Source organism: Monodelphis domestica, chromosome 7 (assembly GCF_027887165.1).
Source record: "Monodelphis domestica isolate mMonDom1 chromosome 7, mMonDom1.pri, whole genome shotgun sequence".
Classification (NCBI taxonomy): Eukaryota; Metazoa; Chordata; class Mammalia; order Didelphimorphia; family Didelphidae; genus Monodelphis; species Monodelphis domestica.
The window spans coordinates 164,841,523-164,864,231 of record NC_077233.1 but is presented as its reverse complement, the minus strand read 5'-3'; the positions used below and the strand labels follow the sequence as shown (position 1 = coordinate 164,864,231).

At 35.7% G+C, this 22,709-nt stretch overlaps 1 protein-coding gene and 1 long non-coding RNA gene across 2 annotated transcripts in view; one reads left to right on the top strand and one right to left on the bottom strand.

Annotated features, from left to right (window-relative positions):
* The window catches only part of RASEF (RAS and EF-hand domain containing), a 117,171-nt gene that overhangs the window by 78,941 nt on the left and 15,521 nt on the right, over positions 1–22,709 (top strand). Inside the window, exons 10-16 of the mRNA XM_001368593.4 lie at positions 2,299–2,533; positions 2,862–2,999; positions 3,124–3,271; positions 6,458–6,539; positions 7,634–7,748; positions 13,914–14,033; positions 18,275–18,351. Of these exons, the coding sequence (XP_001368630.2) occupies positions 2,299–2,533; positions 2,862–2,999; positions 3,124–3,271; positions 6,458–6,539; positions 7,634–7,748; positions 13,914–14,033; positions 18,275–18,351 (915 nt within the window). The remainder of the gene's footprint in view (positions 1–2,298; positions 2,534–2,861; positions 3,000–3,123; positions 3,272–6,457; positions 6,540–7,633; positions 7,749–13,913; positions 14,034–18,274; positions 18,352–22,709) is intronic.
* Positions 8,897–22,332, bottom strand: LOC130455542 (uncharacterized). Its single transcript, XR_008913589.1, has 2 exons — positions 21,953–22,332; positions 8,897–9,045 (listed from the first exon to the last, which is right to left on the bottom strand). It is a non-coding gene; the product is annotated as an uncharacterized LOC130455542 (long non-coding RNA).

Below are 22,709 nucleotides of genomic sequence, written 5' to 3'. Positions count from 1 at the left end.
TCAGTAGAAGGAAGCAAAGGATGGGGAAAAACAAATCCCATATAGCATTTTGGCTCCCTAAAAGGCTACCAAGATTGATACCAGCTACAACTGGCCCATATGATTGCTCTCTTTTATATATCTTTATGACTAGATTTGGGGTATATATTGAGGACATTCTTGTGGGCAGCTAGGTGGTGCAGTGGATAGATTATTGGTCTTGAAATCAGGAAGACTCATTTTCTTGAGTTCAAATCCAACCTCAGACATGGACATAGCTGTGTGACCCTGGACAAGTCACTTAACCTTGTCTTCCTCAATTCCTCATCTATAAAAGAAGTCATAGAAAAAATGGGAAACCATTCTAGTATCTTTACCAAGAAAACCCCAAATGAGGTCACAAAGTGTTGGACACAACTGAAAATGACTGAACCACAACACATGAATGTATGGGTTCCCATTAATAAATGTATTTAATTTATCTCTTTATTTTTGTACATCCACAATTTGATAAGTATATCTTCAGTGAGTTCTTCAGACATAATAAAGCTTTCAACACAACAGGACTTCATACTGGAGCACTGTAGTAATGTTGGCTTTGCTCATTAAAAATCAGTTGCTTTAGTTACATTTCATATTTAGATAGTGTGTCCATTCCCACATTACCTTTCTGGGTAGCTTAAAATTTTATTAGATCCACAAAAGTAATTTCTATTCACAAAGTTTGTTTTTCATCTTGCTTATTTCTGCTGGTCTTACTTCTCTATCCTGAACTGTCCCCTACCAGGTATCTAGGATGGATTGATGAGTGGCATCAAGAAGACCTAAATTCAAGTCTGGCTTTAGACATCAATGAGCTATGTCATTTAACCTCTTTTCCCTCAATTTGAACCTCCTACCCATAGGGAAATTGTGAGGATCTAATAAATGAATACTGTATTTAAAAAGCACTTAGCACAGTTCCTAGCACATAATAGGTGCTTAATAAGTGGTTGTTTTCTCCTTTCCTCCCAATTACTCCTTCCCATATATTAGAGAGGGAAAAAGTGAGAAGGTGACTGCTTGTGTTTGACACAATCCTCCCTAGAATCAGACACCCATGAAAATTAGTGAAATGAAAATAGTGGTGAAGAGTGGCAAAAATCTTGTCTCATGCTTATTAGGGCCTCTGGCATTTTTTTAAGGTTTAAAGCTTGTAGGGCAGGTTCTTATTTTCATGGCTTTCTAAATAATTTACATGCTTGGTATGATATAAATGTTCTTGTATCAGATGCTTTCACTGAGAGGCAGCATGATGTATGAAAAAGATCCCTGGATTTAGTTAGAGAATCTTAAGTGTAAGACCCAGCTCTAGAAATCTGGAATCTTCAAGAGCCAAGTTAATCCAATAAGCATTTATTAAGTACCCACTGTGTGCAAGGCAGCCATGTAAGTGGAAAGATCACTGAAAGGAGACTTAACCCCAAGCAACTAAAAACTGGTATTGATCTTAGTGGAGATGATTGCTACACTTAATACTGTGTTTGAAACATAGTAGGTGCTAAATAAATGCTTAATTTTTTTTTTTGACGGAATGGTAGGACACAAATAGAGGATAATGTTGTATACATTTGTGATGTCAGAAGTGATTATTCTATTTGATGTTTTTGTTGAAAAGGCTTTTCTTTCTTAAAAAAGCAAGGTCTACTGTAGAAAATAGGAATGGGAGTAGGTGGGCAGGAAGTTTCTCCAGAAATGAAAAGTGATCTAAAAAACAACAGCAGCAAAGAAGCATCAAGAAAACTTATTTTAAGGGGCAACTAGATGGCTTTATGGAAGATAGCAAAATCTATAGATGGGAAGTCCTGGGGTTCAAATTTGGCCTCTGATACTTCTTAGCTGTGTGATCCTGGGCAACTCACTTAACCCCAATTGTCTAGCTCTTACTGCTCTTCTGCCTTGGAGCTGAGACTTAGACAGAAGGTACAGTTTAAAAAAAAACCAACTACTTATATCTAAAAAGGAAAATAGAAAAATAGAAGTGTTATATTCTTCAAAGGTGAAATTACAGGGGCAGTTGGGTAGCTCAGTGGATTGAGAGCCAGGCCTAGAGATGGGAGGTCCTGGGTTCAAATATGGCCTCAGACACTTCCCAGCTGTGTGACCCTGGGCAAGTCACTTAACCCCCATTGCCTTGCCCTTACTACTCTTTTGCCTTATTCCACGACAGAAGGTAAGGGTTTAAAAAATGTGAAATTTCTTTCTTGGTATTGCTTAGCCTGTTTTGAGCATTCTGAACCCTTCAGTAAACCACTTAACCACTTTCCTGTTTATCATCAGGTCATCACGTTCTTCCTACATGGATGAGGATTGTGATTCATTAGCCCTCTGCGATCCAATGCAAAGGATAAGCTGTGAGGTCGATAGCCTGCCCGAGAGCTGCTTTGACAGTGGCCTGTCTACTTTGAGAGATCCTAATGAATATGATTTTGAGGTGGAAGACAAGCATCAAAGGAATTTTCAAAGGTCACAGTGCACGCAGGAGAGCTTTGGGGGTGATGCATCTGATACAGATGTAAGTCCTGGAAATCATTGATCTTCTAAGACCTTTGATGAAAAGAAAAATTAACCCCCTGTTTGAAATTAACTAGCTTCAAGATTCACAGGAACCAAAGGGGTTTTTAATGAAGTTATAAATGTTAAACAGGATCAATAAAACAATATACTTTCCCTTCCTTGGCTTAAGAAGGATTTCCTTAGTGGATTGGCACAGCTGAGCATCCTTTCCTCCCTTACTAGATTTGCACATGCTGAGTAATGGCATCTGATGCATTTTGTATGGTGTACCTTTTTTGTTTAAATAAATCTTTTTCCTTTTTTTTTGCAATTTTATTTTGTGGCAGGTTCCAGAAATACGAGATGAAGAGGCTTATGGTTCTGACAGCATCAGTACAATATTAGACTGGAAACCCTCAGAATCAGTTGTTGAAGGGAGATTTGGTACTTCTGTAAGAAAGCCTATATCAGCCCTCTCACCACAGGTAGGCACTGTTTTTCTGGGAGTGTCTTCTTTTCATGCTCTCTGGTAATTTTCTCTTTTGGATAATATATAGGAATCTAAGGGGAGGGAGTAATTTTAAAATCTCATAATGACTTCTCTTTTAGGCAAACTTGGCTGATGACAACCATCAATATCCTAGCTCAGAAAAGGCATATAGAATTGTTCTTGCTGGAGATGCTGCTGTGGGGAAATCCAGTTTTCTCATGAGGCTTTGTAAGAATGAATTTCGAGGAAACACAAGTGCCACTCTGGGTATATTTCCTATTTTAACTATTGAAGAAAACGAATGCTTTTCTCTACCCCTTACTTAACTTCTCAAGGGAATCACATATGCACAAAATACATTAGACAATCCTTGAGACCCTTTTGTGTTCTCCAAAAATTTCTATGCATTGTAGAATGTTTCTTTTTTCTTTTTATCTTTAAAATTCAATTTCTATTTCACTCAGACTGAAAGCACAGAGATGACTCAGATACCCAGTCCATTTCTAAATGACATGGGAACTTTGACCTTCTCTGATTCTGACCTGGGTTTATTCAATCTTCTCTGGCAGCAAGAGGTTCCCTATTCCTTGAGGTTGACCTTATTAATTCAAAACAGTGTAGACCTCCTACAGTCTTATCCCATTGCAGCTTACAACTGTGGAGATCAAGAGATCTCTTCCAGATTCACATGGCCAGAATAGAGGTGAGGTTGACACACTTTTTACTCTTCATTATCACTTCCAGATCATTCTTCTCCTCTGTCCTCCAACCACTTATCTTCTATTATAGTTCATGAAATCCATAATATCCATTTCTATGACCATTTCCTCATCTATACATTCTTGTCTCTAAAGATTTCTTGGTTACACTCCCATATTTCTCAATGATTTTATTCCCTGACCCATGAACTCCCTCTATACACCTGTTCCTTGACATCAGACTTCAGAATGTCAGTATTCATGTTGAAGCTTAAACATAAAATTCTTCAATCCCCTCCAATTCAACAATTTTGTATTATGTTTTAGCTGTATGCCATCACCATCCTGTCTTGGGCCTCTTCACCTCTTAGAATTGCATCTTCGCATTCTAAAACTTTGAAATTCAACTCTCTGGTCACAACCTCCTTTTCTTCTAATTTTTCCTAAGCTTCCCCTTCACATTTAGCCTCTTGTTTTTCTTAAAGATGACCTCTGTTCTCTTGATTTATCCCTGCCATTTTAATCTTCATCCACCAGCTTAATTTTACTTATTTCCATTTATCAAACATTAATACAATCTGATTCTTTAATATTTATTTTCTGTGTTCCTTTAATACTTCTGACTTTCCACATATCCTGAGATCCTTTTCTGGATAATCCCTACCATCTAATTTCTCTAGTATTATTACTGGATTGCTGTGTTGCTATAAATCACATCCATTATTGTTTGAAAAATATAAATAAAAATTTAAAAAGGAGTGGAGAGAAAAGGAGTTATGGAAGGCTTAGTGAAAGACCCAGTTAAATCAGATCATTTGGGAAGCATTTAAGGATGAAACTAGGACAATAAATGAGTGAAGAAAAAAATCACACCCATTATTAATTTTGGTGCCATCAGTTAAGCCTTCACTGCTGTTGGGTAGTCATCATACTCTATTTTTATAAACTCTATCCAATTTATCATTGACTTTTCCAAACCTTTACCTCATTCTTTGATCTCAGGCAAATCCTCTATATTTCTGCATATTTGAGTAGATGACTTAGGCTTCGTCTTTATGAAGCATAATACCTTTCCTCATGTCCTTCCATATTCTTTAAAATTTCTTGGCATTATAAGTCATTTGTCTTTCTTTGCTCTAGCGATAAAAAGTTGTCCCCCATTCCATTAAATTAATTCCTTTAAACAAACCTTGAATCCTGTTCTACCTTTACTCCTCTGGGTCCTTGCTCCAATACTGGATAGAACAGTGGACTTGGAACCATAAAACATTTGAGTTTGACTCCTACCATTTTCTAGCTATTGGGATCCTGGGCAATCTCTATCTACATGAGTTGTGTATTTTTTAAAACAATCTAACATGTATGTGGTTTGTGTATAAGTGTACATATGTGTTATAATTTTTGATCTCAAAAATCTTTTCAAGCTAAAAATTCTATGGTTTCTCTTAGGTTTATGTAGCCATATGCTTACAAATATTCTTGAGTTTCTTAATCATAATTCATCTTATTATTATTCAGTCTCTCTTTCTTACTTTACTTTGTTAAAATCTTGAAAAAGTTTTTCGTTTTGTGTTTTCCCTTCACTACTCATTCTCTCACTAACCTCTTATAACTGGCCTTTCACAACATCAGCTTTAATTTTTTCAATATCATCAAGTTAAGTGGTGTCCTAATCATCACTCCCAGAGGCCTTCATTTCAACTCTCTGTAGCATGTCATAATTTTAAACCTTTCCCATCTACTATATATTTTTCTTTGATATCTGATCCACCATGCTCTCCTAGTTTCCCTTAAGTGTCTGCTGCTTCATGATTTATTGGTTTTGTAATTTTCTTAACTGCTTGCAGTTGGCAATTATTAAGATTCTTTTCTCTCTGTTGATACTCTTACTTACCCATCTTTTTTATTCCCATTACTTCAACTCTTATTTCTATACAGGTGTTTCCCAAATCTGTGTTTTGGACCCTTTATATATAGCTCTGTGTTGATCTGCCTATAAAATAGTTCCACTATCTCCTCAAATTCTGCATGTTGAAAACTGATCTTATGTTTCCTCAAAATTTGTGCATCCTTTGAACTTTATCAATCTATATTGTATTTTTTGAGTAGGATAAAGTTTCTACCAATTCCCAAGGCTAACATTTCATTTCATTTATGGCATTTTAATTTTTAATTCAAGTGGTTGGGATGTTGTATTAGTGGAAACAAGCCTGAAGAGTCTAGCTCCAGATTAACTAATTATATTGGAACAGAAAAATCTTTTTTGTCTCTTAGCCATAGAATATATTCTTGCCCAAGCCAGTCTTACATCAGAATGAGAAATGAGTCAAGAATGTGGATGGCTCACTGCATATTCATTATCACTATTGGAAATATATCTCCATAAGTGTTCCATACTGATTAGGTGGAATGGGTCATCTTGATGAATGATTTCAATATTTTACTTCCACAAAATATTTGGGTGATATGAGTTCCTATCACATTTTTTAAAAAGAATATTTTATTTTCTCTAAATACACATAAAAACTATTTTTAATGTTCTTTTAATTTTTTTGAATTCCAATATCTCTCCTTCTTTTCCACTCTCATTCCGTCTTACCCCTGCCCCATCCTGAGATGATAATCAGCCTGATGTAGATTTTACATATTTTTACAAATGTTAGTTATTTTGCTATCACCTCTTGAAGTAGACTTTAAAATCAAAGCAAATAGAAATATTGACTTCTTACTTTGGATCCTTGTGCTTTTTTTAAAGGTGTTGATTTTCAAATGAAGACGCTTATTGTGGACGGAGAGCGTACAGTCTTACAGCTCTGGGATACAGCTGGTCAAGAGAGGCAAGTGCCCATTCACAGACTTCCTAGCTATATGCAGAGTTCGTGATGAAAGCACAACAAATGCTTACTGGATTGTTTGCTCAAAACCCCCCACATCTTTTTACATTTTTCCAGTTTCATCACAAGTCTGGTTACTTTTTTCTCTACATTCCAGTTCTTTCTCTCTTTTCTCTACTCCTACCCTTTCGTTTTATATTTGGTAGACGAGGAGCCCTTTAGTAGCTCCTCACTTTGGTGGATTAAGAAGGTTCCAGAGTGTGTCCTTTTTTAAAACAAGAGTCAAGCAAGGTGACTTTTCCTTATGAAATGCTAATGCAGGCAGCTGCTTAGCTGTGAAAGATAAAAAATGATGTCTTTCCCATGACACAGTGAGGATTCTGACTTCACTTCATTGAAAAGAGTGAACCTTTGAGCTCTTCTCTGTCCAAGGGCAGAGACACTCATCAGCGCAGACTTAATTCTGCTGGAATTGTAATGTGTGCTCATTGCCACTGACTAAAAAGCATGAGGCACTGGCTTCTCATCCTGCAGAGCTCTCTGGGAATAGAAATCATCAGTCTCATCTGTAGCAGACTGGGCCTTTCAGAACTCTGGCTAAAAGATGGATAGCTGAGGCAGTCTTTCAAATGTCAGCTATGTCAAATCTGCATGAAATTCTGACAATACCGCCTATGGAAGCAGAGCTAAGACATGCCGCTCAGGAGCTCTCTCCCTACCACCTCCTGCTAACCCTCTTTTTCTTTTAATACTCAACACTCTTAACTTTCTCTGACTCAAACCCACTCCCCCTTCACCCATGGTATCAGGTTTATTGTGGGAGGACAAGGTGCTAAAACTCTGACCACAAGCAGCTCTGCCTATGACTTCCATTGTGATGGCCATACCCTTATCCTGGCTTTATTTTGAACGTTGATAAAGCCCTAGTACTAGCGGCTCTTTTGCAGGTGGTATGCTGCTTTTTTTAAAGTTTTCTCTGAGGAAGGCCCCCCTTTTTTTAAGATAAGAGAAGTAGACCGAACAGTTAATGAGAAATGAGAACATCTGATTAACATATCAGAATCATTCCTTGTCATATATATTTCTTTTTTCTTTAGATTCCAAAGTATAGCCAAGTCCTACTTTAGAAAAGCAGACGGTGTGCTGCTGTTATATGATGTGACCTGTGAGAAAAGCTTCCTAGATGTACGAGAATGGGTAGATATGGTCCAGGTAAGATTCAGTCAATCAACAAACATTCTTCAAACACCTGTTGTGTGCAGGCACCATACTAAGCATGGTGAATATGAAGGGAAAAAAAAAAACCTGACCATCTCTGTCTGCAAGGAATTTATATTTCCATATTCTACTGAAAGAGACTACATGCACATTCAGACTGTCCTCAAAGTCGCAGTACAGTTTTAGACTTTAATAGCTTAAATTGGGATATCCTGTGAAGGCATGCAGAAAATAAGCACAGGGCAATATTTTTAGGGGGAAGCACCAACAATAAGTCATTTAAGGAAATGAATCATTTAGGAGCTAGTACTCGAGTTGAGTTTTGAAGGAAAGTAAGGTTTCTTCTACAAGGCAGAAGTTTTTCAGGTATGTGGGCAGTCTGTTAAACTGTAGAGACAGAAGATGGAGTGTCACGGGTGAGGAAAAGCAAGGAGGCCAATTTGGCTTGAACATTGAATGGCTGAGGATCAGTGATATATACATCTAAGATGGTAGATTGGAGTTAAATGCTAAACATGGGAGTTTTTATTTGATTCTAGAGGTAACAAGAAGTCTCCGATGTTTCCTCAGTTGGGAAATGTATAGTCAGATTCGAGTTTAAGGAAAATCACTTTGGCAGCTAAATAAAGAAAGGAAAGACTCAAGGCGGAAAGCCTCAAGTAGGCATTCAGGTGAACTGTGATGAGGTCCTAAATTAGAGTGAGTGTGGAGGTGACCACATAAGTAGAAAGAAGTATATAGATGGGATATGTTGTAGAAACCCAGTGACAAAAGCAGAATATTAAAGATAACACCTAGAGAATTCTGTTTTTCAGGTTTCTCTATTAAAATATTATGTAATGGATGAGAGGGAACTATGCAGTATTCAGGGAAGACTAGCACCTTAGGTGTGAGGGCTTGCTGAGCTCTTTTCAGGACTGCTTTCCTTCTTTGGTGTCCTCCTTTCGCCCAGCTCTCACCTGTGGCTCCAAGAAGCTTTATAGCATGTGCAGCAGTCACACCCTGCTAAACCACATCTCAGCAGACAGACTAAACTAGGTTGAGGTTAACCCACAGGCTTCAAAACCATAAGTTTGTTGGGGGTATTGATCTCAGACATGTGAAAACTTCTGCTGGTAGAATGAATGGGCAGATGAAAACAATTTGTTTCAATGGCCATGAAGGCAGCCAAAGCAAGTGCTATGTAATGTTTAGAGCTTGGTCAGATATTGAGGAAGCCAAAGTCATCCACTGCATCTTGAGCTGTCATTAGTCATCTTGACTTTTGTCTTACACCTGGATTTCAGCGACTCTAGAAGAGAGAATAAAATTGATGATTTTGTGCAGTTCTGTCTTACTTAAATCCACTTTATGCATGTCAAAATAAATTACCAGTGATGTCATTTTGGTGCTTCAAGTATGAAGCCAATAATCAATGGATATGAAACTACCAAATCATATTATCAGTTAAAGGATGAGTATCAAAGTAAAGATTTTCAAGTAGTATTTATTGATATAAGTCTCTTCTACCCAGAATACTGGACAGATTCCTATTATACTTAAGATGTTGAGAACCTCTGGGAACAATTCTAAGTTTTTAGGATACACCCTTTGTATAGTCTCAAGGTGATGAAGTTAGAGTTGGAATTCAATATTATTTCTGCTATTGTTTCTTTTCATGTCAGAAAAGTGCTGCAAGTATTGGTTACCCTTCAGCCTAGTAGATGACTAACTGAAAAAGCCCTTGTAGTAGAAGCCACAAGCCCAAAGATTATTTCTCAGCAGAATGGAAAGAATATTTAGTCACACTCTGGTATTTCCAGTTATATTCATTCTTGCGGATTATAATTGCCTTCAATATTTTTATCTTAAGTGAACTAGAATCCCCATTTCAACTTACAAGCTTGTCATTTTTGTTTTCTTAGGTCCTTTCTGTTGTAAAATTTATATATATATATGTATATATGTATATACATATATACATATATATGAGGTGCTTTTTTCTGATCAGTTTGGATACACCATTAAAATTGCATCAAAAATATACCTTGAGTTCCATTTTTGGTTCAATATGATACATTTAAACAAAATGACAGTTGTTAAATTTTGGATGATAGGTCTTCTATAGTTTTTTAATAAATATCAAAGAAATTGTGTATGCATATAGAGGTTATAAAAATGGCAGGTTGTCAATAAGCATTTTCAAAGCACTATCAAACAAATGATAGAGAATAATAAAATGTATAGTTTTAATTACTTAAAATAAAATTTTCCCCAAAATTAATCCAATAAAGGTAAAGTTAAAAAGGAAAGATTATCTGGACAATATCTATGTAGTAAGTTTCTATGATAAAAGTCTCATTTCCAATATATACAAATAATTTATATTTCTAATAATAAGATAAATGGACCCCTTGATAAATAGTCTAAGGATATGAACAAGCATTTCACAAGGGAAGAAACCTAAACTATCTATAACCATTTTGAAAAAAATGTTTTATACCATTATTAATTAGACAATTAAGGCAATTCTTAGATTCCACTTCATCCCTATTAAATTGGCAAAGATGATAAAAAAAGGAAAATGCCACATATTGGAAGGGCTATGGGAACATAGGCTCATCAAGGCACTGTTGGACTTATGAATGGGTATAACTATTCTGGAAAACAATTTAATTACACACAAAATGTTAATAAAAGTTAGGAGGAAGAAAATGTGTACACTTTGGCATAGATAGGCCACTGTTAGGCATATATACAAAAGAGATCAAAGAAAGAAATGAGTGTCATACATGCACAAAAATGTTGGTAGAACCTAACCTCTCTTTGTTGTAGTAAAGAAAATTAAAAACTAAGGAATTTCCCACCAGTTGAATAATGGCTAAATAAATTGTGTAATATGAATGTGCTATAAGAAATGAGGAAAAGGTTTTGTTTCAAAGAGATAATAGAAGATAAATATGAACTAATGCCATAGTGAAGTAAGCAGAAATGGAATATCAATATTACAAAAATGAACAGTTTAAAGACTTTTTAAAAAAAGTGATGATGAATGAAATAAATGGAACCAAGAGAATAATTTATACAATTATGACAACATTGCAAAGATTGTTTTCAAAGGATCTCAGAAGAATGAAATTTCCAAGTGACCCAAAGAACAATGGAAGGTATATTTAATATCCTAGTAAGCAGAGTTCAGCATATTTACCAGGAATGATTCACATTTAAGAAGTGATGTAAAAGATGCTATCAAGACTAAGTATGTTTAGAAAAGGTCGACTCCTGTAAAGAAAATGAGGAAGAGCCTATGTATAGTCTCAGTTCAGTGAGGTTATCCATAAAGTAATGAAAGAACCAGAGGCAGACTTTGGCATGCATTAGAAAGATTTTGGATCATAATTTCATGAAAAGAAGTGGAGGAAAGTCATATGGAATTGGAAAGCTTGGAAAAACTAGGCTAGAAGAGTGGATTCAGTAGACTAATAATAAGGACCAATCAAGTATTGATTATGTAGTGAACCATAAAGTGCCTGTTGCGGGGTCACACAAGGCTAACAAAACTGAGAAGGAAATGTTCTACCCAACAGTTGTTTGAACCATGAATAAACACATGCAAAGTGGTTGAGGTCAACCAGAGTGTTTAAAACACTCCAGACATTAAATGGCTAAAGGTTTTTCCTGAATCTTAGCTGCCATCATTGTTAAATATTTACACATTTTAAGTAGGTTACCAAGTTGGCAGCACTACTGTTTCTATTTCCCCAGGCTGTGACCAGAATCTGAAATGCAATAACTTTTGATCAAAGATTACTGCCTGAATTTGTAGCTGGGGATGAAATTGGATACAATTTGACATCTGATTTTTGCATTAGAAAAATGACTGGCCTGCAGAACCATACCTCTAGCTTTTGATTTCCCAATTTGAGAGCTTTCTTTCTTACTTTATACAACTTGAATGACTTTGTTGAAGATATATTAAATTTGGCATTATGATTTATTGGAAAAGGGTAAAGAAAGCAATGTAATCACTCTGTTAATGTTGATGAGTTCAAATAAATTAATAAGAATCCCATGGGAGTTGATAGGAAGTAGCCTTTGTATTTCAAATCCTTGATCAAATTTCAGCTTTTAGAATCAATCATTCATTCATCTAATGATTTATTGGTAAATTAAATATTAATGGAATTAAGCTGGGGAAGGGGGGATCATATGGAATACAAAGATGTTTATGGTGTATGTAATCTTTCATTTGGAAAAAAGTCTTATACATAAAAATAATGCAAGAAAATACAAGAAATCCTTAAGGAGTAGCATAGGAAATAGCATTAAGTAGCTAATATTTATATAGGAATTTCTATACATTTTAGTTGATATTCAAATTAAATCCTATTAGATATGAAGTGTTGGCATCTTTATCACTCTTAATTGTACATATGAGAAAACAAACATTCAGAGATTTTAGTGATAAATGATAGTACTAGAACTGGGACCTATGTCTTTGTACTCATTTTGGGCTATTACATGTCATTACAAATTTAATATTCTTTCCAGTACAACAATCTGCCTTTTGGGTTCTCTAAAAGAAGAAAAGTTCTTAGTGGATTAGGATAGTGCTAGAAGTCTTGTCAGAGGAGATAAACCACTGGCCTGGGTCTTGAAAGGTGTGCGAAGTTTAAAGAGCTGGTAGGAAGAACGTTACAAATTGGAGGTACACTGAGCAAAGCTTGCAGAAAAGGGAAAATTGCCTTCTGTTTCTCCCTCAGGGTTCCTTTTGCTACAGTATGTAGGAATGGCATCAAATGTTTGATGGCTTCCAGCCACTGGTTTTAAACTTGGTAATTGAACCATGTATCCTTTCAAATTGCCTACACTGAATTTAAGCCTACACACTATGCCAAATATGAACCTCCACTCAATGCAGCCTGTTGTCCAGCTAGGATTACCTCATTATGGCTCTTTTCTTTCTTAGATACCTGAGGCCAGGACTCTTAGATTGTTCTTAACATGATAGAAGTTGACCATATAAAACTTGTCCAGGTTTGTTGGATGCCAGAAAGTGAAGATATCCTTATACAAAAAAAGGACTCATCTATTAGCAAGTTTTGGAAGTCCTTGATTCAGCTACTCCACTGCCAATGAGAAAATCCACTGGAGGTTTTTGATGTATTCTTTATCCATATAAATCTTTAGGCAAATATTAAGAGACTTAAGAGTATGGAAAGTTGGTATGTTTGTGGGATATAGTACTACTAGCATTTTCTTCCGTCTTCTTCTAACTCTTGGTTCCCTAGATACATATAGAGTATCACAGAATTCCTGGTATGTGAGATGAGAACCATGCAGAAAAAATCCAAGGAGATTGTGTGTGTGTGTGTGTGTGATAGAGAGAGAAACATGCAGACACCAGAGACAGAGAGATAGAGACTGACAGACAGACAGACAGTGGCAGAGACAAAGAGAGAGAGCATTTGTCTATATGCATACCTACATAGTCTAGAGTGTCTCAAAAGACTTAGAGCAGTTCTACTCTATTAAAGCTTATTTAAGCTATTAGGACTTTTGGGCATCCTATACATAACCTTAGTTTGTAATCCAAGTGAAATTTATAATAAGGATGGCTAATTCCTATATACTGTGATTTCAGGATTATAAAATAATAGAGAATATATAAGTGTTTTAAGGCTTGCAAAAAGCTTTCTGTACCTCATTTTAATCCATTGTTCTGAGTATGGTTTCTATATAGGAACAAATTATGACCACTAAAGCTTCTGTTTTCTATTGGTTACTTTCCTTCTTTTTTTCCCTGTGAATCAGACGGTAGTGTGTAACTCCAGTTTCATTGATGTCACAATGTAATTGCAAGATTGACTGTTTATTACGTATTGGCATTAATGGGAGTTGCCATCTAATTACTATTGTTTCAAGCACAGGTTCCAGGTAGTAACTCGGTAAATTACAGCCTAATTTAATATTTAAATGCAGGGATTTTTCTTGCCGTAGTCCTTGCTTACTCCTTACTATGTGTTTAAAATAACAAGTTACTTTTTTAGCTGTAAATATATAATTATGCTAATGCTTGTCATTTTTATTAATGTAAAGAGTAGAACTATATATATATATGTATGTATGTATATATGATCCCCCAACACCTCCTTTTCTCTTTTATTTTTTTATTTGTAGGACGCAGCACGTGAGACAATTCCAATTATGATGGTGGGAAATAAGGCAGATCTTTTGGAAACTGCTTTGGCTGAGGGACAGAAATGTGTGCCAAAACATTTTGGAGAAAAACTTGCTATGGTAAGGTCAACAATGAATACAAATTAAGAGAGATCTTAAATCTAGATGCAGAAGTATAGATTATTTTACTCATGTAGGCCATGGTTAGGCATACAATTGTTGGAACATGTTGAATAGAACTCTGCTTATATTGCCAACAAGATGTTGAATTCAATATGTACATATGTGTATGTCATTTCAACCTGCATGAGCCCTCTGTTCTCTGAGTAGGATTTCCTATCTTTCTTGAAAATCTTTTTTTGTGTTTTGCACACCAAGGGCAGATTTCTGGTCTCTTGTCCATATAGCCATCTTGAATCAGTTCTCTATACTGGTCCATTAAAATTAAGCTCATTGAGAAGAGGGGTTGTTGCTTTATATTTTTCTTTTTTTTCTTTTTACTTCTAACAAAATGTCTTGCACATACTTAGTAAATGTTTGTTCACTGACTGATCCCTTTGTTATGTTTTAGTCTACTTAATCATAGGACCCAAACCAGGAAGTAATCTTAGGCTATCAATTAATTCATTTAACAGATTAGGAAATGGGGACCCTGAGTGGTTACATGATTTGATTCTAGTTGTTGACTAATAAGCAACATAGTGCCCTAGAAGTTCAGTATTGGGCTTTATTTAAAGTCCCAGGGTTATCTTTGACTCGTTTCTTCAGCCTTGCCATGAGCCCCCATCAGCTAATGTCCTCTCAATTCTACTTCTGTAACGTCTCTTGCATCTATATCCTCATCTTTATTCCTTACTGTCAGCACCATACTATATAGACCCTCACTTGAACTACTGAAATAGCTTCAACACGTTTATCCCTCCTCCCTTATTCTCTCTCTCCCTTCACAATCTATCCTTAATATCAATGGCAGAACAATCACTTTGTTGTTGTAGTTTTATTATGTAGTTGTGTTGGACTCTTTTTGATCCCATTTAGGGTTTTCTTGGGAAAGACATAGGAGTGGTTTACCATTTCCTTTTCCAGCTCATTTTTACAGATGAGGAAATTGAGGCAAACAGCAATAAGTGACTTTCCCAGAGTCACATAGCTAGTAAGTATCTGAGGTTAAATTTGAATTCAGATACTTCTGATTCCGGGTCTCACATTCTGTCCACTACACAACTTAATTGTCTTTGAACAACATTAACAGCTCTTTCCCCTGTAGGGAGAGATTTTATAGGAGGAGAGAGTGTGACAAGTCTGACTGAAGTCTGTCATAATTCAAGGGAGCCAAAATATAGATTCTTAATACCCTCCTGAGTATCACTGAACTGTAATCAACAGACATTTACTACGAACCTACTGTGCGCCGTGTATTAGAGATACAGATTTGAAGAATCAATCAATCTTATTGCATTCAACAACTTGCCAGCAGCAATTCCCTACCGGTTTCTTGCCTATTTACTCTGAGGCTTTGTTGGTTGCTTGTGCAGAATAACAACTGCAGATAAATCAAATACGGAGTCCAAAAATCTTGGTTGGAGTTGGGGCTCTGCTACCTAGTAGTCATTTAACCATGGACAAGAGAGCTCACCTTTTATGACCTTCATTCAGCTCCCTCACCTATAAAATGAACCTTCTGATGAGAAAAGCACTTTATAAACTATGAGTTGTAGAGAAAGTCTTAGTGCTAGGGGAAGTTATGTGGCATGGGGTCTAGAACACTTGAAATCAGGAAGACTCATCTTCATGAGTTAAATAGCTTTAGACACTTACTGTGTCACCTTGGGCAAGTCATTTAACCCTGTTTGTCCCAGTTTCTTATTTGTAAAAATGAACTGGAGAAAGGGAGAAAGAAGTGACAAACCACTCCAGTAACTTTGCTGGAAAACCCCAAATGGGGTTACAAAAAAGTCAGACATGACTGAACTGATTTAACAACAGTTTGAATTGGCACCAATTGGGATACTTTAATTTTTGTACAAGCTGTGTTCAAGACACTTTGCTAGGTTCTGGTGACATGAAGTCAGAACAACAACAACAAAAAGAGTCCCTGCCCTTAGGAAGCTTGTATTCTGTTAAATAGTAATCAATTGCTATATCTGAAAAGTCTAATTTGGATGAGGATATTGCTAAATGGGAGACAGAAACTGGAGCATTTATGCCTTTTATTATATTAACATTTAATTGGGCTTTAAAGAATGCGTAGGAATTCAACAATGCTATCAACTGCAATAAATCATTATTTCTAATAATAATTATTAGAGCCAACATTTATAGATTATTATGTCTATAAAGCACTTTATGCATATCATCTTATTTGATTGGATCCTCCTAACAACCTCATGAGCCAGCTATTCTCATCCCCATTTTATAGATGATGAAATGGAGACTGAGAGAAATTAAATAACTTACTTGGAATCACATAGCTAGTAACTATTTGACTAAGAGGTTGAACATAGGTCTTCATGCTTCTGAGTCTGGTATTCTATTCATTACTCAATTAGACTATGGAAATTTCACAAAGAGAGAACATCATAAACCAAAACAGAGATGAGATGACTCAAATGTTTGCTCAGCAGATAGAAAACACTTGAAAGCAAGGAGTGCTTGAAGGACAGTTATATAAAATAGTACTGGGAAGAGAAGGTGACATAAGTTTGGGGAAGACTGAATGATAAGAAGAGGAATTTGAGCTTTACTTACTACAAGGAAATCAATGAAAAATGTTCAGCATTGCGATGCCATGATCTGCACATAAGAAACATAATTTGATCATCAGCTACCTTATGAGAGTCAAAGCTTCCAGGAATTAAGTCCTAGTCAGACCTTATATAGAGTACTTCATTCAGTTCAGCTTAAGGACATTGGCAAGATGCAGAGAGAGGGTTCAGAGAAAGGCTATCAAGATGGAGTCTACATCATATGAGTCCTGGTTGAATGATCTCATGATGTTTAACCAGAAGAGAAACCTCAAGTATTTGACAGGCTTTTATATAGAGGAGACACTGGGAAAGAAACACATAGCGGAGTTATGCCTTGGCCTCAGGGATCAGGGAACACAAATACAGATCTTTTTATTTATATTTGTATTTGTATCACTCAGTAATGTTCTCTTTGACCCCAAAGTCAGGAATAATGGATAGAAATTGCCAAGAGACAATTGAGGCTTGATGTCTTATCTAAAAAAATAAAAACCAAATACCATACCATCTTAACAATTAAAACTGTTCCAATCAACCACCAAGGAGCCTATCATATGCTTGGTACTAGGTATTAGGATATAAAAAATGCAGTGGATGACTTTCAGAGTTTCTGGGTTCACCCTCGTTGGAGATTTGCATATAGAAGTTGGATGGTCTATATCACTTATGTTATGGTGGACTTTCTTTTTGTTCTTAGGTTGGACTAGATAGCCATCACAGTCTATTCAAACTCCTAGATTTTGTGAAAGAGCACTTAACACAATGTGACACATAGTAGGCACTTAAAAGATTGATTGATTGAAAGGTTTTTCTGCTGCTGATATGAAGGCTAGATTGTAAAGGAGAGGAGATAAGGGAGGGATAAATGTGTTGAAGCTATTTCAATAGTTCAAGTGAGGGCCTCTATAATGGTATTGGCAGTGGGAGGAAAGAAGAGGAAATGGATGCAAGAGATGTTATAAAAGTAGAATTGAGAGGACTTACTAGCTGATGGGGCACATAGCAATACAGTGAAGAAAAGAGTCAAAGCTAATCTTGAGATTTCAAACATAGGAATGCTGATGATAGAAATTTTAAAGCCCAAGAAAAAAAATCAGTAATTTTTTTCCGGTAGAATATCATCATCATCATCATTAATAGTAATAATAAAGATAATATTTTAATGTTTGCAAACCATTTTACATATATTATTTCATTTTATCATTAAGAATAATCCTTTGAAATAATGATAAAACTGAGTCTGAGAAAAATTAAGTAACTCTTCTAGGGTTTAAGTTAAGTAATTCATAAGTAGAATACTTAAATAAAAGTTAAATTACTACTCGAGCAAATATCTAAGACTGTATTTGAACTCAGATCTTTTCCTTTTGATTCTGATGTTTAGCATTCAGTCCATATAATTGTTTCTATAATCCTGATATTTCTCCCTCGCACATTCAGAGCCTTAGAAAATCTTTAGTTAATTATGAATCATCCCTTAAAAACTGACACATGAAAGCTATGGCCACATATTCAGAAAAAAAAATTACTCTAAGAATTTTTTGATTAAAATGCTAAAATTCCTAGAAAGGCATGGCCTTCTATATGACTGCTGAATGTGTTTCTTCTTCCCAGAATTATAATGCCTTATTCTGTGAAACAAGCGCTAAAGATGGCTCCAACGTCGTGGAAGCGGTTCTTCATCTAGCTCGGTAAACTTTTCCCTTGTTTTTGAAAAACAAGTGTTCAGTTGATTTTGTTTCTAGGAGTTGTTAGGTCAGACTTCTTGACCTAAACCATCCATTACAGCATTCATTTAGAAATCATTCTCCTGTTCTGACTGCAGGAGGAGTAAATAAACATGTACTTCATGTGAATAGGTAACTGGAAAATACTTTCAGTGCCAAACAAAACAGGTGCATCGGAGGTGCAGTTGACATTTCTTTAAAATGTCACTGTAAAGCTAATTGTTGACTTCTGTGACTCATTTCCAGGAACCTGATTTTGAATACAACAGTCCATTATGAATATAACCAACCATTATGACATTTTCCAGTGTTCAAAAAAATAATTTAGAACAATTTTCAGAGAACATTCTAACTAGAGGACTGAGGGGAGGAGAGAAGCCCTTAGGTATTATCTATTCTAACTTTCTCTTTACTCATTTTACCAATGATGGAAACTAAGACAGATCATTCATTGGCAGGTTGGAACTAGAATGTATATTTCCTGGCTCCCAGTCCAATATTTTGTTTCTTTCATTATCCCATTCTGTGTCCTACAGATATACAAGGTTGAAAGTATTTTGTCAAAATTACTTCTGAGTAATCCATGAAAGTAATACTAATTTTAATCTTTTTTATGGTGAGAGTGTCAGTGTTAACTTTAATAGATCTGTGTATAAATAGTTTAATTCCTCTGAAAAGTCTGGGTAGGTAACAATATTATCTGTAAGTTAATACTTTGACCCATTTCAAATTCCACTTAGTTTTGCGGAGGTGACACTTTATGCGGAAAACTTTTAAGAGATAAAAATCTGATTCATGAGCAACTCTCAAGAATTTAAATATTTTAAAATCAAAATGTAGATTCAAATATGAAATCAGGCCTATTGTTTTTAAATGGTAGACTTAACAGGATATAATTTCAGCAGTGAAGGTGCTTTGTAGGATTTCAGAGACATTATCTTTTCTATGATGAAAAACCTCTTCTGCTGATAATATATTCACAGTTTGAACAAGTTAACACATTTTAAACTGGTACTTTACTGTAAGTAGCCACTTAATCCTGACTATTTACTATTTAAAATGCTGGTCACAAACCTCTAAAGATCCATGGAAGGGACCTTTTACATCCCTTACTCCAAATTCCTGTATTTTAAAAATTAGAAAACCAAGGCCTAGAGGAATTAGTGGCTTCTCTTGGTTAATGAGAGAATTGGTGTTAGAAATCATGTCTCTTCAATTCTAATCGTAAATGTTCTGTCCACCATATCACACTATTCTCTTTGATATTGTTGAGTTTTAAAAGATCTCATGAATAGAAAAATTCTTCTTATTTTGGCATTAGCTATCAAGGTAGAAGAAATCAATCAATCAATCAATCAATCTTTATTAAGTACTTACTAGGTGCCTTGATATATATACAAAGGTCCCCAAAAGGGTAATTTTTGTTGAGCATATATTCTATTAGTAGGCTACAACGAATATGGAAATCAATACACAGCCTACAAAATAATTATGCATCAAGTAATATTATGCACTCATTTATTATGTACTCACTTTGTGTTAGACACTAAGCTACCATCTTGACTTTGCCCCTTTTCTAAGCACTTGGGATACTTATCCAAGGAAGTAAGCAAGAAGCCTGTGCTCTCAAAAAGTGGACATTGTAATGAAGGAAGACAATACTTGAAGGGGATGGGCCCAGCATGTGTGAGTTGACATAATTTGGAAATGTCTAGCAAGTGAAATGGAGGCTAGTTTCCACTCAAGTTATGCTGTAAATCTCACCTATCAGAGTCTGGGGTCCCATGGATAAAGTCCAGGTTTCCTAGGGAGAGAGAGTCATGCTAAATGCTAGATATGCAACAGCAATACAAAACAGCTGCTTCTCTCTAGGAATTGCATTCTAAAGGGAGAGACAACACATATTTTAAAGTAGAATGCATCCAAAATGAATACAGGATAATTCAGGAAAGGCGGGCGCCATAGTGAGTTTTGGATAACTACGTGACTCAGTGGATAGAGTGCTGAACAAATGTCTTGAATTCAAATAAAGCCTTAGGAATTTACTGACTATGACCCTGAGCAAGTTTCTTAACCCTGTTTGCCTCACTTCACTCATCTGTAAAATGAACTAGAGAAGGAAATGACAAATCATTCCAATATCTTGCCAAGAAAACCCAAAAAGGGGTTACAAAGAGACATGACTGAAAAAATTGAGACGACAATAATATAGTATGTTTTTGTTGAAAAGTTTATTTCTATTATAGATACATTTAATTTGAAACATTGATGGGACAGCCTACAGTAGATGCCTAGCTGACAATTTTTGATGCAGAATTAAAATTCAGGAGAGATATTAGGGCCTATCAGATAGATTTAGAGTCACCTTCCTGAAGATAATTGAATCCATGTAAGTGCAATGAGATCACCAAGGAAAGTTTAGACAAAGAAGCTGAGAACTTTGAGAAATACTTTTGATTTTTGAACAGGAGTTGTATGATGAACCAATAAGGCTTAAAAATGAACATTTGACAGGTAAGAGACCAAGAAAGGAGAAGTGTCACACAAGCCAAAGGTAGAGAGGAATATATCAGCAGAAGAAGCTTATCAAAAACATAAAAAAAATTGGAGCCATCAAAGAATTTGAAGAATAAGGGGAAAAATTCATTTTTAGTAATTAAGGTTGTCTATGTTGGAAAAATCAGTGTTAGGCAAGGGATAGTATCAAGCCTGATTTCAAGGATTTGAGAAGTAAAAGTGGAAGCAACATATGTAGTTTTCATTTCTAGGAATTTAAAAATGAAAGAGAAATGTTGTTAGAATTTTCAGGGTTCTTACTAACTACTGCTCAAATAAGCCAACATAATGTATACAAACAGAAAACTAAATTGCAGTTTATTATTCACTAGTGTGACATACACTATTAGTAGGTGATGGACTTGCATGTTTTTGCATTATTAGCAGATGAAATACACACAAAATATACATATATATACATTATACATGTATGTGCATTGCACACATACACGTACTATGTGTACATGCACACACGTGTATATATATATGTATTTGTTCATAAATATGTGGACACATGTATATATCCTCCTTGCCAGAGATGAACAAAATATAAGATAGAGATGTTTTTCTTAAAAAAGCACTTTTGTCCTGAACAAGTATAGCCCAAAGAAGGAAAATGGTATTCATTATAACAAAGGAGGATGCTTAAATGCCAAAAAAAAATATTACAATGGAAAGAATAAATCCTTGTTATCACAGGCATTTAGACTCTGCCAAAGAAAACAACATCTTCTTTATTAGTCAGTCAGTCAATAAACATTTGTTGTTTAGGGGTGTATAAGATGTTCAGGGAGGACCAGTGCCTCTGGTGAGAAAGCTCACCTTGTCCAGTTGCTCCCCCAACATTGGTGTCCACATGTCACTTAACTTTCACCTGTGGCTTCAAGAAGGCATAGCACGTGGATGATAAAGCAATCACACAGGTAAAACTATCTCAGCAGACGGGCCAAACCAGGTTGAAAGTTGCCAATGGAACTCAAAGCTATCAGTGAGTTAGGAGGCTACCTACCCCAGAATGTGGAGATTTCTTCTGCTGGAATGGGTGGATGAGAACAATTTTGTTCCAGTGGCCACAAAGGTGTTTAAAGCAGGAGCTGTGGTGTGCTCAGAGCTTGGTCAGACATTGAGAGACAAAAGTCATCTGCTGCATTCTGGGCTGTCACCAGTCATCTTGACTTCCTTTTTGCCAGTAGACATTGATGCCTCAGTAAGAGAGAGTGAGGCTGATTGTACAACTCTGCCTCACTTAAATCTGTGCACATCATTACCCATTGTCACTATTTCACTTACCCTGGCCCCAACATTGTGATGTCATTGGTCTTCTTTAAAAATGAAGGGTGAATAATACAATTTGTTTAGATGCTACTATTGCTTTATTAGATAGAAGAGGAGATGACTTCTATGAAACTGTATTTTCTTTTGTAGTCCAAAAGCAATTAGGAGGAAGGGAAGTATTGAAAGAAACATTTAGTGTCAAAGAGGTATCACTGTAGAAAGAAAAGTAACAAATATAGAACAAAGTGGAGCCAGTCATATTCTCCCCCAAGTCTACTTTCAACAGAATAAAAAGAGGAGGTAATAAGTTTGAAGGAATGGCAGGACTAAATGAAATGACATAAGGATAAAGAATTCCCAGATAGTTTAAGCACCAATAAAAGTAGTAATAATTATCTAGCACTTAAAGGCTTGTATTAGCACTTTATATCTATTACTACATTTAATCTTGATAATAATTTCATTTTCCAAATGAGGAAAGTGAGTCTGAG